Below are 19430 nucleotides of genomic sequence, written 5' to 3' on the forward strand. Positions count from 1 at the left end.
GCAGAATCTAGAGACTAGGAGCAACACAATGAGAAAAAGTAAATGGCCATACAACAAAGGTAAAGAAAATAATTTTATTTTTAATTTAGGATAAAGTAATATGGTACCTGTGTTAATAAAGTTTCAGAGACCAATACTTCCTTCCTTAGGTCAGGAGAGGATATCGTAACAGCATTATACTGACCTGAGGCAGGAGGTTTTGGCCTCTGAAAGCTCACTGAAAAGTGTGACTAAAATTTGCTGGGGGAGGGGGGTACAGAGAAAAGTTTGTGCCCACCCACTTTGGGTTCAGGCCCACCCAAAATTGGCAGTCTGGCTACGCCACTGGATGGTACTTATATCTACTATTGGTGGTCCTGTCCAGATATTGCCCAATTCTGGGGTGTGCTATGGGACCATTAGGAATGACTCCACCAAATTATGCCCTGCTTGGAGAAGCTGTGCCTACTGGACTTGGATGATGACTTGGAACTGCCTAATGAAGAGCAGGTGTTATCTGTGCGGAAATTCTGCAGTGGATCCATACTGAACTATCTTTGCCTTTATGGAGAACTGAAATATACAATATGCTACGGATGGCATGCCTTTCTGTTTTGGGCACAAATTGTAAGAAGATTATACAATTTATTATGATTTGGACCCCTTTTTTTAGACTCTTTGACTGATCGATTACTTAGTGGACTGTTCAATGCACTACAATGTTAGCAGTTGAGACGACACCAACCTCCAGAGTTTTCTTTGTTATTTTGGGTCATAATACACTATCTGAACTCTTCGATATTTGACTGCAGGAGTGGGGTTGGGTGGTGTTTTCTGTTATTGTTGTTTCTATGAGACCATCTGTTTTTGTGTTTTCTTTGTTTTATAAAATTCAATAAAGATGATTTTCTTTTTTAAAAGCACTGTAGAATGTGTATAAATATGTATAAACAGTAACATCCTTTTTTGTGAGAAGTAGAAATAAAAGACATTCCTGTATCAGTTAATATGAACTTTAATGGGAAGTTTACGACTGCTTTTGTCTTTTGTCACGTGTTTTCTAAAGCAGTGGCATTCAAACCAGTCCTTAAACCGCCCTCCCCCCACCAATCCATTTTGGCTTTCTGAATATCCTTAAAGTATATGGATGATATATATTTACATGCAGTCTCTGGTATATGCAAATCAAATTCTTATTTATTTTTGATATGTAGAAAACCCGACTGGCTAGGCGTGACCAAGGACTGTTTGAGCCTCACAGTTCTAATGCACACGTTTTGCATCTATTAACTGCTATTATCCAGCTTTGACAGGTGTGCTGAACACTAACTGTGAAGGATCACACTTGCCTCAGGACTTACAAATATGATGACAGCGCATTAGAGCCTAACAAACAAAACAGTATCTTCTTGCTTAAAACAAATCAGCAGCTATGGAAGTACAAATGAGTATATCTTCTGTATTTCTTAGCAATTGGCTTACAGGTTCCAAATATATATTATTTCATCACAAGCTAGAAGTCCATCAAATCATAATTTTATAAAGCTTGTTCTACAGGTAAGGCCCATTATACTCAATGAAAAAGGCTTTTGAAAAAACTGTACAAGCGCATACATGTTTAAAAAATACACACACAGAAATTATGCTTCTACTTCACACTATCTAGAGATAATTCTATAAGTGAGTACCCCAATGCTGTACAGTGAGAGCCTATTCTCCATCAGTAACTGGGTGCCCAGATGCTTCTTAGAACACTAGTGTAACCTGGTATCGGGGTGCATAAAATCTAGGAGCAGATATTCAGCAGGCGATGGTGAGAGTTTTTTAGCTGCCAGTGACGTTTTCCCTGGTTATTCAATAGCAGGCCCTGTCCGGGTTTATGTGGTCAGCTATTTCTTAGGCAGTTAAGGAGCCCTTTTACTAAGGTGCGTCCAGCATGCATCAAATTGGAACTACTGCCCAGCTACCGTGTGCCCTGGGTGGTAATTCCATTTTTGACAGCATCCAAAACACACGGTAGAAAGTATTTTCTATGTTCTATTACGTGGCGCTTACCTGGCGGTAATCAGCAGTTATGCACGCTGGCACTTTCTGTCCAGTTAGCACGTGAGACCTTAGTGCTAAGTCAATGGGTGGCGGTAAGGTCTCAGGCTGAAATCTATGCTGAAAACCTACCTTTTCACCACTGCTTTTGGCTCCTAGCCACTACTCAATTGCCCTCCCCTTGTTCCTTCTTACCCAGTACTTCCCTCGCCCTTAATTGTCTTGTCTGTCTGTATTTTTAGATTGTAAGCTCTATTGAGCAGGGACTGTCTCTCTGTGTCAGTTGTTCAGCGCTGCGTGCGTCTGGTAGCGCTATACAAATGCTAATAATAATAATAATAATTTTAATTTTGCTGCATGTCTATTTTCAGGTGCGCTGAAAAATGGACCTGCATGCGTCCAAAACACGTGCCTACACCAGCGAAGGCCACTTTTTGGAGCGCCTTAGTAAAAGGGCCCCTAATTGAGATATTCAGCACTTAACCACCTAAACAATACCACATAAAGATAGGACTGACTTTTTTAGGTGGTTAAGTGCTAAATATTGGCCCCCTGGACCGCCCACAAAACAGCTTTCACTTTAGCAGTCTGTGGTGATATTCAGCAGCACTAGTTAAGTGCCACTAACCCCTCCAGTGGTATGAAAATTGGCAACTAACATTTAATGCTAAGAAATGTAGGGTTATGCACTTGGGTTACAATAATCCAAGGGAACAATACAGTATAGGAGGTGAAGTGCTTCTGTGTACAGAAGAGCGGAACTTGGGGGTGATCATGTCCGAAGACCTTAAGGTGGCCAAGCAGGTAGAAAAGGCAATGGTCAAAGCCAGAAGGATGCTTGGGTGTATAAAGAAAGGGATGACCAGCAGGACAAAAGAGGTGCTAGTGCTCTTGTATGTCTCTGGTGAGGCCTCATTTGGAGTACTGTGTGCAATTCTGGAGACCGCACCTACGGAAAGATATAAATAGGATGGAGTCGGTCCAGAGGGCGGCTTCCAAATTGGTAAAAGGTCTCTGTCATAAACATATAGGGGCAGGCTTATGGACCTCGACATGTATACGCTGGAAGAGAGGTGGGAGAGAAGTGATATGATAGAGACGTTTAAATACGTCAGTGGCGTTAATGTACAGGAGGTGAGCCTTCTTCAAATGAAGGAAAACTCTGGAACAGTGGCGTACCAAGGGGGGGGGGCAGTGGGGGCAGTCCGCCCCGGGTGCACGCCGCTGAGGGGGGTGCTGCGGCGCGCCTGTCGGCTCTGAGTTTGCTAACTTCGCTCGTTCACTGCAGCTCCCTCTGCCCCGGAACAGGTTACTTCCTGATCCGGGGCAGAGGGAGCTGCAGCGAACGAGCGAAGTTAGCGAACTCGGAGCCGACAGGTGCGCGCCACGGCACCCCCCCAGCGGCGTGCACCCGGGGGGGTGTCATTTTGCTGGGGGGGGAGGTGTCATTTCACAGGGGGGGGCGCGCTGCACCCGGGGGGGGGGGCGGATCGGCAATCCGCCCCGGGTGTCATCCAGGCTAGGAATGCCACTGCTCTGGAATAAGAAGCCATAGGATGACGTTAATAGGCTTAGGAGGAATCTAAGAAAATATTCTTTCACGGAAAGGGTGGTGGATGCGTGGAATGGCCTCCCGGTGGACATGATGGAGACAAGTACTGTGTCGGAATGTAGGAAAAGGAGGAGCTAGTGGTTAATGGGGAGGGGCAGACTGGATGGGCCACTTGGCCCTTATCTGCCATCATGTTTCTATGTTTAGCAGATAGCCCCGCTCAAGTGATTTATGCAGCCAGAAGCCTCTCCTGGTCACTTACATTGCTTCAAATATCAACCAACCTAGTGTAACTACAGGTGTCTAAAGGCAGCAGAAGTGCATAAAACTTACAATATTCTGTAAGTGGCACACTTAAGGGGCAATACCACCCATGCTGCCCTGAAATGAGAAAAAGAAGTATGTGCATCAGTACATATGGGCAGGGCAGCAAGCCCCTCCCATGTTCTGAAGCACACATGAGCTTTCAATAGTGGAACAGTGGAGAGTCCTTTAATTCAACAGACCTGACACGGGTCGTGTTTCAGCGCAAACTGCACCTGCCTCTCTGCATTTGAACTGATTATTCTTCAGAGCACTGTTTTGAATGCCCCTTTTCGGATTTTATTTGCACTTGCTGAGAGTATTAATTAGACCCTGAGGCAGGTGCAGTTTCTGCCAAAACATGACCCCTTGTCGGGTCTACTGAATTAAAGGACTCTCCATTGTTCCATTATTGAAGGCTCATTTGTGCTTCTTTTTGCTGTTTTGGTTGTGTACTTTTGGACCCTCTCATTTGCTACCTCTCATATTCCACCCTTGTCGAGCATGATCTTATCTTTTATATACTATGGGCTGGAATCAATAACTGGTGCTGAAAAATGGGTGCCGGAAGAGATCAGTGCTAAGTGCGATTCTCTAAAGGGCACATGCTTAGCCCTGATTCCCACGCCCTAACTTTGGGTGCCAGACTTATGCCTGCTGAAACCTGGTGTAAATATTGACACCCAAGTTAGGTGCACTGAGCCATTATTCTGTAGCAACATGTGCAGCTTTTCAGAACCCTCCTGACACACCCATGCTCCTCCCAGGGCCATGCCCGCATCTGAGTTCTGCGCTATGGAATTTGGGCACCAAGTATTATAGAATAGTGCACAGCCTGATGCATGCACAAATCCTAATTGGTGGCAATTAATGCCAATAATTGGTTGTTAGCGGCCAATTGTGGCTCATTAACAGATCATTAGTCAATTAAGTTGTCTTTCATGGTAATTTTTTGAAGCAGACATTTCTGTAAACATTCAGAATAATGGCATATATGCGAATGTATGTGCACATACATGCATAAATGTCAAAAGTCCAATTAAGCGCTATTCTGTAAATATGGGCATTTGTTCTCAAAAGTACTCTCCCATGTATTTAGCTGAAGTACTTACACCAGCTTCAGAAGAAATTATGGCGTATGAAAAATCTACGAAAGGGAAAAAGCCTCAGTGCCCTCATCTCCATCCACTGCAAAAACCTTATAGCGTGAAAAGGATTTTAACAAGGGTAAACACTCAATATAGGCATAAAAAACTCTTTCAAAAGTTTATTTGAAACTGCACTTCTATGTAGTTTTTATTTGAAAGCTTCCCATATGTAACTCAAGGGTTTTTTCAACCTCTGGGGGTTCCTGGTCATGAGCCATGCTCCACGGGTGTGGGCACTCTGGAGCGGCAGACATGTTTTTGAAGACTTGGGAGGCTTGATTTTTGTAGGGGGCAGCTTTAAGAAAGGCGCTGGCTCTGCCTGAGCCTCGGGGTTGAATTCATTTTCATTTCATTCATTTAAGTATTTATATACCACTTAGACCTAAGTGGTTTACAGTGATTGTAGGGACCCTCCCCCCAGAGGTAAAAAAAAGACCCTCGGGTTACATATGGGAAGCTTTCAAATAAATAAAAAACTGTCAGATTTAAAAAAAAACACACATAGGCAGTCATAAACCTCTTTGTTATTTTGTTTGTTTGTTTGCTATTATTTTCAATAGTGTCTGCAATTATTTGGGGGTCACATAATATGGTGGCTGCGTGGGGAAGACAGCTTCAACTTTTTGACGTTATACCATCTCCTATCATAAAACCTCCTTGCTATAAACTATAATGTCTGCACCTACCGTATTTTTCGGACTATAAGACGCACTTTTTTCCCCCCAAATTTGGGAGGAAAATGGGGGGTGCGTCTTATAGTCCGAAGGTAGCGAGTTCCCTCCCTCCCGCCCTCCCCCCGAGTTCGGGATCGCCCTCCCCCCGGCCCTGTCACCACTTCTCCCCTACTCACGTCACACGATGTTCCCTGGTGGTCTAGTGACGTCGGGGCAGGAAAGAGCCCCCTCTTTCCTGCCCAGCATGCTGCTCTCCGTCCTCCTGTTTGCTGCCTGACGGTCTCGGCGAGATTCAAAATGGCCGCCGAGAATTGAAGTCTCAGCGGCCATTTTGAATCTCGCCGAGACCATCAGGCAGCATACAGGAGGATGGAGAGCAGCGCGCTGGGCAGGAAAGAGGGGGCTCTTTCCTGCCCCGACGTCACTAGACCACCAGGGAACATCGCGTGACGTGAGTAGGGGAGAAGTGATGACAGGGCCGGGGGGAGGGCGATCCCGAACTCGGACAAGACGCACCGGAGCACCTAGGTTTTAGAGGAGGGAAAAAGGAAAAAAAATTTTTTCCTATTTCCCTCCTCTAAAACCTAGGTGCGTCTTATGGTCCAGTGCGTCTTATAGTCTGAAAAATACGGTATATTTTTCAAGTTCATGCATAAATTATACTATATTTTATAACTACACTCTGCCCAAACTCCACCCATGCACCGCCATCAAAGTATATGACATCATGTTAACACATGGACTTTTTACGCTGGCCACATATGCATGTTAATGACTAAAATACTGCCAAATACTTTACCAGTAAAACTATGTGCCCCCTTATAAAATTACCTTGAAAATGTGTAGATTTTTTCCAGCATTGAAAGGGGGGGAAAGTGGAATAATTCTATTAACCACCTATGTGCAAACGGGGCAGCTGAACTGACAGCATGTCATCCGCTTTATGCTGCACATCTTGTATAGACCTCACATGGTTTGGAAGCCAAGAATAAGCCATAGTCCATAATGGAGAGAGAATTCAGAAAGGCTCATGATCCCTGTGGTCAGCCTGGCTTAGAGATACAAGCTGAACCAGACCTTTCCATCACACACAGATCTGCTAGTTAAAAGAACCCAGGACTCTTTTATTCGCCTTTGGTCTCTTCTAAAGGATATGTGTGATTTCCAAGATTAAAAGCCTACTATCAATTTTTAATTAGTGCATGTGTAGTGATAAAAGATGAGACAAAGATATCTTGAAAGCAAATGAAAATCGGTTTATTGGAGTTAATCCCTCGGAGATGGGAAGTTGGTTTCTAGTGCATTACACCAAAATGATAGCAATGACAGGAAGAGATAAAAGAAAACAAAGTCTCTTTTCACAACCTCAAAAAGCAAAAGGGTCAAGCTGACTTACAAAAACCTCTCAGTTCCTTTGGCGAAGGACTCTTACCTCTGGGAAGTTTTCTTGTATTTTCTCCTATGGAGGGGAAAAAGACAGATAAGAACAAAAAGCATATGCCCTTATATAAAAGTTGGAAAATAACAAACACATCCGTTGTGCAAGAAGCATTAAGACTGTAACCAAGGCCCCCAGTTTCCAGTGACAACACTTGGAAAATGCTGTGGAACAGATTTTAAAGATTCAGGAGTTTATTTGTACAAATTAATAGGAACAGAGAAGCCACTTTGTAATGAAAGAAATCTGTTCAGCTCTCCTCAATATCATCTTCCATTCCCAGGTTCACCCTCCTCTACATTTTCTTCTCCCTCCTTTCACATCTCTCTTTCTTCTGGTCAACATCTTTCTTCTCTCTCCACTTTCTGGCTCTTCCAGTCTCCCATCATACTTTTTAACTCCCTCCCTCCTTCTTTTCCCATCATGTCTCCTGCCCTTCTTACCCTACCAGAGGCAACTTCTGTGGCAAGGAAGGGAGAGAAAGAGGTGGCAGTGTCGGCACAGGTGGGCTGGCAGATCAGCAACAAGCTGGGGTGGGTAGATTGCCTAGACAGCAGGGGCAGTATATGGACTGGAGGAGGGTGCCAAGTGATTACAACAAAGAGGTCCAAGAAATGAATGGGAGACCATTAAATTTGCTAGCAGTAGAGATGGGAGAGGGATGGTGGCACTGAAATCTAGAGAGGGATCTAGGAAAGCAGCCTTAGGATATGTTGCTGAAGCTTTGGGAAAAAGCAGTGCCATATCTGCATGGCAGGTTTCGGGAGCGAGTGTGACATTGATAAAGGTAAGATTCAGGGGCCAGGAGTAAGTTGTAATGGTGGCATCTGGGATTGGTGGTGGTGGTGGGAGGGGCCTTGAAGATTCCCTAATGCCAGTAATAGATGTGATGGGGGTAAGGGAGCGGAGAAACACTGATGTCTTTAGATTACTGTCCAAAAGAGTATAATGACATTTACAGGAATGCTGCCGAGAAAGGGTTCAACATGGCTGTTAAAAATGACCAGGCAGCTAAAAGCATCATACAGTATCAGGCTTATTTTCGAAAGAGAATGACATCCATCTTTCGACACAAATCAGAAGATGGGCGTCCTTCTCCCAGGATCGCCCAAATCAGCATAATCGAAAGCCAATTTTGGGCGTCCCCAACTGCTTTCCATTGCGGAGACGACCAAAGTTCCCGGGGGCGTGTTGGAGGCATAGCGAAGGCGGGACTTGGGCGTGCCTAACACATGGGCGTCCTTGACCCATAATCGAAAAAAGAAGGGCGTCCCTGACAAGCACTTGGACGACTTTACTTGGTCCTTTTTTTGTTACAACCAAGCCACGAAAAGGTGCCCAAACTGACCAGATGACCACCGGAGGGAATCGGGGATGACCTCCTCTTACTCCTCCAGTGGTCACTAACCCCCTCCCACCCTCAAAAGAATTCTTTAAAAATATTTTTTGCCAGCCTCAAATGTCATACTCAGGTCCATCGCAGCAGTATGCAGGTCCCTGAAGCAGTTTTAGTGGGTGCAGTGCACTTCAGGCAGGCAGACCCAGGCCCATTCCCCCCCTACTTGTTACACTTGTGGTGGTAAATGTGAGCCCTCCGAAACCCACCAGAAACCCACTGTACCCACATCTAGGTGCCCCTCCTTCACCCATAAGGGCTATGGTAGTGGTGTACAGTTGTGGGTAGTGGTTTTTGGGGGGCTCAGCACACACGGTAAGGGAGCTATGCACCTGGGAGCAATTTCTGAAGTCCACTGCAGTGCCCCCTAGGGTGCCCGGTTGGTGTTCTGGCATGTCAGGGGGACCAGTGCACTATGAATGTTGGCTCCTGCCATGACCAAAGGGCTTGGATTTGGTCATTTCTGAGATGGGCGTCTTCAGTTTCCATTATCGCCGAAAATCAGAAATGACCAAGTCTAAGGACAACCATCTCAAAGTTGACCTAAATTTCCAGATTTGGGCGTCCCCGACCGTATTATCTAAACGAAAGATGGACGCCCATCTTGTTTTGATAATATGGGTTTCCCTGCCCCTTCACGGGGATGTTCTGCAAGGACATCCTCAGAAAAACTTGGGCGTCCCTTTCGATTATGCCCCTCCACGTGACTCCCTTCTGCCTCTGGTGGACCAGTTCCATAATTGTTGCTGCAGCATCATGAAAGACCGGGGACCTTGATATAAACCACACCATGAATAGGAGAATGTCTTCTGAAAACAAGGAAAGTGCTATAATGGACACCCCAGCTAGTCTTATGACACACTTTACTGTGTGGGCAATATATAGCATACATATGAAATATTGCATGCCTTAGCAGCATATCTTAACAACTAGGAAGTAGCTATTCAAAGCGATTTAACCAGACAAGAGAGGCTCCTGGCCAGTTAAATGTTTTGTGAGGTGTTATCCACAGATATTCAGCGGCCCGTAACCGGTTAGTTATGTTATGGTTATGTTGTGGGGGTGGATCTGGCAATTACATGGTTCAGTGCCGATATTCAGCACTTAACTGTCTAAGGTAGCCAGACAAATTAGACCATAGAAAAACATAGTCTTATCTTAGTCCAGTTTTGCTTAGGTGGTTAAATGCTGAATATTGTACTTAATTGGATATGGGTTAGCCGGCCGTATACATTCGGATACTCAATGCTGGTGCCCGGACATGGCCCGGCATTGAATATTCGGACATAACACCGGTGAAGGCTAAAAAATGCTGACCACCGCCGGCTGAATATTTACCCCTAGGGAAATTATTCATAACCACAATAATACTGACAGAATGTGCATATCCATTCTTTGAAATACATTCCAGCTCCTCTCAAGTTTTATATGTTATTTTCTCTCTTATTTATCATCTATTCAAATAAAATCCCAAATGGTTTCTTTTGAGCATCACAACGCTGCTGCATTTATTCCGTCATCAGAAAAAACTGCAAACCCCTTTGCTGAAAATCTCACACCAACAGGTAAATCATCGGCATGCTGCATGTATTACTCCTGGGGGGATACAGGAAACGAAATATGGAACAAGTAATTTAGCACCAAATAAAGGGGGTTTCTTTCCTACGATCAAACAAAAATATTTGATGGAAAAGTACCAACTGTAAAACACTTCTTGAGAAAAGTAGTGCACTATTACAAGCACATACAGAGTATCAGAGTGTGTGGATCCTGGCAGTGCCGCAGAGCAGCACATCCTACTGCCACAACCAGGAGTCTCTTGGAAAACACTGAACCTCTCAGGAAGCTATAGACAAGAGAGTCTAGAGGCAGTAGTCTGCTCGTTATGGTATAATATTTTCTAGGCAGGTTAACCAGTGTGATATCAGGGACAGGACCACAACTGTCCCAAGGTTCCTTGCAGTCAGATCCATTCAAATTGAGCTAAATTTTCATCTGTGTTCACTCAACACCTGCAACCTACCTTGACACATTTTCCAATCCCAGTGTTGATGGAGGTCTTTAAAATACTGAGTGGAGTGGAATGGGTAGACGTGAATCGCTTGTGTACCTTTTCCAGAAATACTAGGACTAGGGGGTATGCAATGAGGCAATTAAGTAGTAAATTTAAAACTAACAGGAGAAAATATTTCTTAATTCAACACGTAATTAAATGCTGGAAATCATTACCAGTTAGCTTAGCAGGGTTTACAAAAGGTTTGGCTAATTTCCTAAAAGAAAAGTTCAAAAGCTATTATTATGATGGACTTGGGAAAATCCACTGCTTATTTCTAGGATAAGCAGCATAAAACCTATTTTACTCTTTTGAGATCTTACCAAGTACTTGTGACCTGGATTGGCCACGGTTGGAAACAGGATACTGGGCTTGATGGACCTTTGGTCTATCCCAGTATTGCAACACTTTTGTTCTTATGTTCTCATGCATGTCTTGCTGGGGCTGAAAGTCATCTGTGGTCATTCACTTTCTAATGACATGATTACACTGCTCAATTGTAAAGTGCTGCGTACGACTGGTAGCACTATAGAAATGATTTATAGTAGTAGTAGTAGAAACAGTTGTGATAACAGAGGTAACAGTTAATGGATATGAATATAACAAATCCTCATGAATGTGATTCTTTATCAGCACCACTGTTTCAACACCTACATATTGTTTATAATCACTCAGCATCATAGGCGCCCCGTATAAGAGGCTTGGGGAGGCTAAGCCTCCCCAGCCCAGCTGTGAGCTTCGCGGCGGCCTGACCTGCCTCCCTCTCCAAATGTACCCCGAGACTCCCGACGACGAAATCTTCTGCTGCCGCCGCTTCTCTCGGAGCCAGCATAACAGAAGAAGAAAAAGAAGCGCGGGGCCGCAGCAGCGTTCAGACATGCACTGTTGGCTCTGCCGGTCTCTGCCCCGTGACGTCAATTTCCCGTTCCGGGGGCAGAGGACCGGCAGAGCCGACAGCGCATGTCTGAACGCTGCTGCGGCCCCGCGCTTCTTTTTCTTCTTCTGTCAGCTGCTGTAAAGAAGCTTGGGCCGGAGGGAGAGAACAGAACGTGTGGAAACGGTAGGAGGCGAGAGAAGGAGAGCAGGGGAGAGCCAGAAAGCGATAGGGAAAGAAAGAGGGGACATGGAAAAGAGCAGGGGAGAGCCAGGGACATGGAAAAAAGGAGGGGAGAGCCAGAAAGAGATGGGGAGAGAAAGAGGGGCCATGGAAAAGAACAGGGGAGAGCCAGGAACATGGAAAAAAAGCAGGGGAGAGCCAGAAAGAGATGGGGAGAGAAAGAGGGGCCATGGAAAAGAACAGGGGAGAGCCAGGGACATGGAAAAAAAGCAGGGGAGAGCCAGAAAGAGATGGGGAAAGAAAGAAGGGCCATGGAAAAGAGCAGAGGAGAGCCAGGGACATGGAAAAAAAGGAGGGGAGAGCCAGAAAGAGATGGGGAGAGACAGAGGGGCCATGGAAAAGAACAGGGGAGAGCCAGGAACATGGAAAAAAAGCAGGGGAGAGCCAGAAAGAGATGGGGAGAGAAAGAGGGGCCATGGAAAAGAACAGGGGAGAGCCAGGGACATGGAAAAAAAGCAGGGGAGAGCCAGAAAGAGATGGGGAGAGAAAGAGGGGCCATGGAAAAGAGCAGAGGAGAGCCAGGGACATGGAAAAAAGCAGGGGAGAGCCAGAAAGAGATGGGGAGAGAAAGAGGGGACATGGGCAGGAGAGAGAGAGAGAAGCTGCTGGGGAGAAACTGGGGGAGACCCTAGCTGTCAGACTGAGAAATGCTGGCTGGATGAAAGGAGGGAGAAAGAGGAAACATGCTGGAAGGAGGGAAGAAACTGGTACGGAGGGAAAGAGGAAAGACACTGGAAGGATGGGGTGAGAGAGGACATGCTGAATGGAAAAGGGTCAAGAGAGAGAACTGTCTAGAAGGAAGGGGAGATAGAGGAAGAATGGACGGAAGGATTGGGAGAGGATAATGGGTGGAAGGATGGAGAGAGAAAGAGGGATGACACTGGATGGAATGGTAGGAGAGAAAGAGGGAAGGTACTGGACATGGATGGAGGGGAGGGAAGTATATGCACATGGATGGGGGGCAGTGAGGAGAAATGCTGGATATGGATGGAGGGAAAACTGTTGAATTTAAGAGCTGGATCAGGATACTGAAGGATAGGGACAGGGCTACAGATGGTAGACAGGATGCATAAGGACACAGGAGGATGGTGGACATGGTGAGAGAAAAAATATCAAATGGAAAGAAGACACTGCATAAAACAGAAGACACTGGGACCAAAGCGAATAGAAAAACTAAATGATCAGACAACAAAGGTAGAAAAAAGTATTTTATTCAGAATTTATTAACTGGAATATGTCAGCTTTTGGAAATGTGCATCTGTGATATTTTGCATGTAAGTTTCAATTTTCCTAGTATTGCTCCATGCTGAGTCTGACTTCTTGAGGTAACTTTCCAGTTTTGCCTTCATATCTGTTGTGTCATGTGGTTTTCATGTGTAATCAAGGTGCAGTATTCTACTAGTGTGTAGTATTTACAGCCCATTTTGAGGTTTTTTTTTTTTGTTTCACTAGGTTGTGTACTGGTGTTTTAGAGCCCAGTGTAATTACAGTGCTGCCTTTCCACGCATAAGGTTGTAGCTCGTCCTGTCCTTGGAATTAGTGCTGTTATGGTTTGCTAAGGTTATGAGTGTGTTTTTGCACAAGTTTGTGTATAGTGTTTTGCAATGGAGAGATTGTGTATTGGCCTTACTGAGGTGGCACCAAAACATCAGAAAGGGTTTTAGAGCCTAAATCATGGCACGCTACCTCTTGAAGGATCTACATATAGTCGTTCATAAAAGGAGCTCATTGTGAACACTATCCACCCTAAAAGGGTGTTTTGTGGCTCTACATGAGAATTGTGATATTATGATCCCTTGTTTCATATTGTTGACGGTCTGCATTTTCCGTATGGGTAGTTTATTGGTTTATTAGGGTCTGCCCAGTGTTATGGTACAGTAAGGTTCTGAGTGTGTTTTTGCATAAATTTGTGCATAGTGTTTTACAGTTAAGCAATTGTGGTTAGGACATGCTTTGAGCAACCACTTTATTCTTTGACATATGATACATATTTAATATCTAAATGTAATAAAAGGTATTAATTGTGACTTATTTTTACTTATTTTTTTTCTGTGTTGTCAGACAATTATGGATGTAAGCCCCACCCCTGGCCCCACCCCTAACCCCGCCCCCTTTAGCCTCCCCAAACAGTTGGGCCACCGACCGCCTATGCTCAGCATACACCACCCAAATGATTGTCTGTCTAGTTCAATAACTAGTACACTTTGGGAGTCTTTTACAAAGCCACGCTAGCATTTTTTAGCTCACGGTAAAAATCAGCTTACGGCCAGATGATTTTTACCGTGAGCTAAAAACGCTTATCTTGTTGGGCAGACTGGCTGGACCGTTCAGGTCTTTATCTGCCGTCATTTACTATGCTATGTTACTATCAGACTCATTTTCAAAAGAGAAAAATGTCCAAAAAGTGACATAAGTCTGCATTTGGACATTTATCTCACAAAGACGTCCAAATTAGTATTTTCGAAACCTCTTTTTAGACGTTTTTCTCTGACATTTGTCAGAAGGATATCTAACTCTCAAGGGGGCCTGCTAGGGGTGTGTTCAAGGCAAGACTTGGGCGTTCCAAAGACTTAGACGTCTCCTAGCCATAATGGAACAAACCAAAAACGTCCAAGACTAAAAGTTAGACGTTTTGAGCTAAACCTGTTTTTATAAAAAAAAATAGCTGCAGTGGGAATTGGACCTACTAGGCTACTCCTCTACTCCACACAAGAGGTGCCCCAAATAACCAATTGATGACTACTAGAGAGAATCAGGGATTACCTCCCCTTACTCCCCCAAATCACAAAACATTTTTCCAAACAGCATTTTCAAAAGGAAAAGGTAGACTTTTTTTCGTAGAAAATGACTTTTCCTGTTCTGATTTTGGATGTTTTACAAAAAAACGTTCAAATTCAGACTTAGATGTCATATCCAAAAAGGTCCCTTATGCATTTGACTTGCCCAAAGTCACAAGCAGCAGCAGTGGGAATTGTACCCATGTTACCAGGATCAAAGCCTGCTGCACTAACCATTAAGCCACTCCTCCTCTGTTTTGGATGTCTTGCATTTGGACGTCTTTTGTTCGAAAATGGACCAAAAAAAGGATATCCAAATCATAAGACGTCCACAGCATTTTTGAACACAAAAGACAGACTTCTATCTTTTTCGAAACTGACCTTCTTTCCTGTTCAGAATTTGGACGTTTTTGTAAAATGTCCAAATTCTGATTTAGTTGTTCTATCAAAAATGCCCCTCCATATGTTACTATCCAGCTTATTTTCGAAAGAGAAGGCCAGCCATCTAACAACACAAATCAGGAGATGGCTGGCCATCTCTCAAGGCCGGCGAAATCGGCATAATCGAAAGCCGATTTTGGCCGGCCTCAACTGCAGTCCGTTGTGGAGCCGGCCAAACTTCAAGGGGGCATGCCGGCAGGGTACAGAAGGTGGGACGGGGCGGAATGGGGACATGGTACGAGATGGCCAGCTTCGCCCGATAATGGAAAAAAGAAAGCCGGCCCTGACGAGCATTTGGCCGACTTGGTCCCTTTTTTTTCAGGTTGAAGTCCCAAAAAAGTACCCGAACTGACCAGATGACCACCGGAGGGAATTGGGGATGACCTCCCCTGACTCCCCCAGTGGTCACTAACCCCCCTCCCACCCTCAAAAAAAACAACTTTAAAAACTTTTTTTGCCAGCCTCAAATGTCATACCCAGCTCCCTGACAGCAGTATGCAGGTCCCTGGAGCAGTTTTTAGTGGGTGCAGTGCACTTAAGGCAGGTGGACCCAGGCCCATCCCCCCTACCTGTTACACTTGTGGCAACCCCCCCCCCCAAAAGCCACTGTACCCACATGTAGGTGACCCCCTTCACCCATAAGGGCTATGGTAATGGTGTAGAGTTGAGGGAAGTGGGTTTTGGGGGGGCTCAGCACCCAAGGTAAGGGAGCTATGCACCTGGGAGCTATTTTAATGGGTTTTTTTTTTAATTTTTAGAAGTGCCCCCTAGGGTGCCCAGTTGATGTCCTGGCATGTCAGGGGGACCAGTGCACTACAAATGCTGGCTCCTCCCATGACCAAATGCCTTGGATTTGGCCGGGTTTGAGATGGCCGGCCTCGGTTTCCATTATCGGCAAAAACCGAGGCCGACCATCTCAAACCCGGCCATCTCTGACATTTGGCCGGCCCCAACCGTATTATCGAAACGAAAGATGGCCAGCCATCTCGTTCGAAAATACGGTTGGCCCCTTCCCTTCGCCATCCTCGGAGATGGGCGCCCTTAGAGATGGCCGGCCCCGTTCGAAAATGCCCCTCTATGTCACAACTTTGTAAAAGACCCCCTTTGGTAGCAATGCAAATGACGTACTAGCTGTTACAGATGCGGCTGCCACTAGTTTATATTTTACGAAAATCCCCACAGCACCAATAAGAGCAATCCTCCTCATCTCCAAGTCCAGCCAAAATAATAATAATAAAAATGTGCCACATGCTTCTTCAGTACATCAGATTCACACCCAACACAGGGTCAATAAAAGTTGCCTGATGAAGAATGTTTAGTCATCTCACTGCCAGTATTGTCTGAGTAAAGGATGCCAACAGGTCAAGAAGCAAAGGTGAGGTAAACTTTATTCAACATAATATAAATCAATATTTCCTCCTTCCTCCTATGTTTTGGAAAATGAGGAAGTCCACTTGAATGAGAGGTTTTACTAGTTACTTGGAGGGAGGTTCTTTCATTTTATCATGCCTAAGGGACTTCTTTCGCTTACAGTTTCCTGAAGAATGGGAGTCAGTACACTTATTACATTAGAGTAATTAGTAAGTCTGCTCACAGAAAGGACTAGGAGTGCCTTTGCTAGTTGCAAATTCCTGCAAGCACCAAAATATTAGTCAGTACTATTTTGTACCTGTAAACTTTACTCCTGTTCACTGCCACAATTTTCTTGGAGATTCAATAAGACAATCTGGAGCCCTTTTACTAAGGCGCACCCAAAAGTGGCCTGCGCTGGTATAAGCATATGTTTTGGACACGCGTTGGTCCACTTCCTGAGCGCGCCTGGAAAAAAGGGATTTTTTTATTGTGCCGGAAAATGGACGTGCGACAAAATGAAAACCAGCGTGTGTCCATTTTCGGCCTGAGACCTTAACTCCGCCCATTGACTTAGTGGTAAAGTCTCACGCGCTAACCAGGCGGTAAGTGTCCAGTGCACGCCAACTGCCGATTACCACCGTGTAAGCGTCCTGTGGTAGAAAATATTTTCTACCGCGTGTTTTGGGCACGCGCCAAAAATGGAATTACCGACCAGGGCTTGTGGTAGCCAGGTGGTAGTGCCAATATGCATTGGATGCGTGTAGGTGCCTACGCTCCTTAGTAAAAGGGCCCCTTTATAACTCAGGCAAATTTGTAGGTGAAAGATTCATGTAAAGAAAGCATCCCAAGCCCCACTGCACCCTAATCCCCATCTTTGAGCACCCTCTCCCTAGATGCCTGTCGTGTACTGGAATCTCGTGAGCCCTTGGGTCCAGCTGGAGTGCTGAGGTGAAGGTAGACACCAGCCCCCAGCAGACAGCTGAACAACCCCTAGTCTTCACCTGCGGCGACCGCCGTTCCTCGGGAGTTGAGCCCCCAGGTGCTGGCGGCCAACAGGACTTCCGGAACCACGGGGTTGGTGGACTGCGGACCGCAGGTGGCGTGGAGGTGGAGATTGATGTGGACACCAAGCCGAGAGTAGTTGGAATACCAGCAGAAGTCAGGGCAGGCGGCAAGCGAAGGGTAGTCAGGATGCCAGCAGAGGTCAAGGCAGGCGGCAGGCAAAGAGTAGTCAGGATACCAGCAGAAGTCAGGGCAGGCAGAGAGTAGTCAGGATACCAGCAGAAGTCAGGGCAGGCAGCGAGCAGAGAGTAGTCAGGACACCGGCAGAAGTCTGGGCAGGCAGCGAGCAGAGAGTAGTCAGGATACCAGCAGAAGTCTAGACCAGGTAGCAATCAGAAGAAACATCAGAAACACTGCCACTACTCATGAAACCAAATAGAAGCCGAAGCAAGGAAGGACTGGTGGCAGGGCTTTAAATAGTGCAGAAATTAGGCTCAAGCATGTACAGCTGTCACAAGATGGCTGCCCCCATCAGAGGAGATGCCCTACGCCCAAATATGGCCTTCCTTCCTGAAGCTGCCCAACTCCAAGATGGTTGCCACAACCTAAGACACCCAGCTCCAAGATGGCTGCCCTATCCTGGAGATGCCCACATCCAAGATGGCCGCCCTATCCTCAGATGCCCATATCCTGAATAGTCAGGGGACATGACAATGCCCCACCAAGCCCTTCTCTCCAGCACAATGACCCTCCTACATTCCCTAACCAGATTTTCCCTCACTCTCTAAGACCCTTCAGTCACCCTTGGAGTCATCCAGGGGTCCTTCGAGGTGGTGGTGGTGTGGTAGAATAGCGTAGGAGCAGTCTATTTCACTCCTGCCCCATCTGGCTCTAGATGTCAAAATGATGGTGTTGACCCACTAGCAGTAGTCTTGCAATACTACCGCTAGGGATAAACATTCCATACAAAGGCAAATTGTAAGGGCGGTGTTAGACAGGTATAATATGATCTTAATATAGTGATTAACGGGGCAGCAACATTCTGAGGGGTCCTTTTACAAAGGCATACTAGCGTTGTTAGTGCAAAAAATAAGCCTGCACACTAAAAGATGCCCGTATGTTCCTATGAGCGTCACTAGCATTTAGCACGCGTTAATCATTAGCACATGCTAACAATGCTAGCACGCCTTTATAAAAGACCCCCTAAATGAGTTACAACAGTTTAAGCCCTTGATACAGTGCATTAAATAATCAGTGGGTGAAAGAATCATTGACTGACAACAGTTCTTAAAATCTCCCAATAGTTAAAAAGGCTTCAGCTGTTGCAGCATCTGAAACAGGAACAACATGTTGCCCCACCTTAATGGGAAAAGCGTTTTCAAAATTCAACCTAGTTTTCTTTTTCACTTTATAATCCTTTTTTCACTTTACCCTCTTAAAAAGTTGAAACACAATATTGTAGTGTTTTCTGTGCCAGCAAGACCATACACAATTGCAAAGACAACCAAAGGTTGCCAAAATCCACCTTAATTTTCAGGGCTGTCTTTCCAATTTGATTCCAGTGGCATCACTGCTAAAATATACTTTGGGATCCATGAGAAAATGAGATGTGAGAGGCGTTCAATGTGTCATTTGACCTTTTGTGAGTCTGAAGGTGAACCCTCATGTATTCTACATTTGGTTCACTGGCTCTCAGATAAGATTCTCTGTCATTTCTTTCCATGACCTGAAACTTCTATTGCAATGAAACAGGACTTCAAAATGTAAAAAATTTCTTGAAGATGGAAATCCATGTTTTATCCTATAGTAGAATGCCCTAACATTCTTTTTGCTTCTAACTAACTCAAGATATAAAGGTCTAGTTTGAGTAAATGACTGATTTCTCTTTTTAGGACCAATGTACTAAGGGGCCCTTTTACTAAAAGGCAGTAGGCCTATCACTGGGGTTGCATGCGGTGAATCATCCCTACAGCCAGGCTCGCCCAGGAGCCCGGCGGTAGTTTCAGGTCTGCCGTACTAGAAAATAGTGGGCAGGGAGTGGATGCTCCCAGCAGTAATCAGTGCTGCCTGATTACCGCCAAACCCTCACCGCCTCGCTCGAGGGCGGGACACAGGGAGGGAAGGCCCGAAGGGAGGCGATCTGCAGACTGCCGC

The 19430-nt window shown here is 45.4% G+C and overlaps 1 protein-coding gene across 1 annotated transcript in view; it reads right to left on the bottom strand.

Moving 5' to 3' along the window:
* The window catches only part of PDE1C (phosphodiesterase 1C), a 981038-nt gene that overhangs the window by 507657 nt on the left and 453951 nt on the right, over positions 1 to 19430 (bottom strand). Inside the window, 1 exon segment of the mRNA XM_030204349.1 lies at positions 7132 to 7158. Coding sequence (XP_030060209.1) covers positions 7132 to 7158 — 27 coding nt within the window.

Source organism: Microcaecilia unicolor, chromosome 1, assembly GCF_901765095.1.
Source record: "Microcaecilia unicolor chromosome 1, aMicUni1.1, whole genome shotgun sequence".
NCBI classification, from domain to species: Eukaryota; Metazoa; Chordata; class Amphibia; order Gymnophiona; family Siphonopidae; genus Microcaecilia; species Microcaecilia unicolor.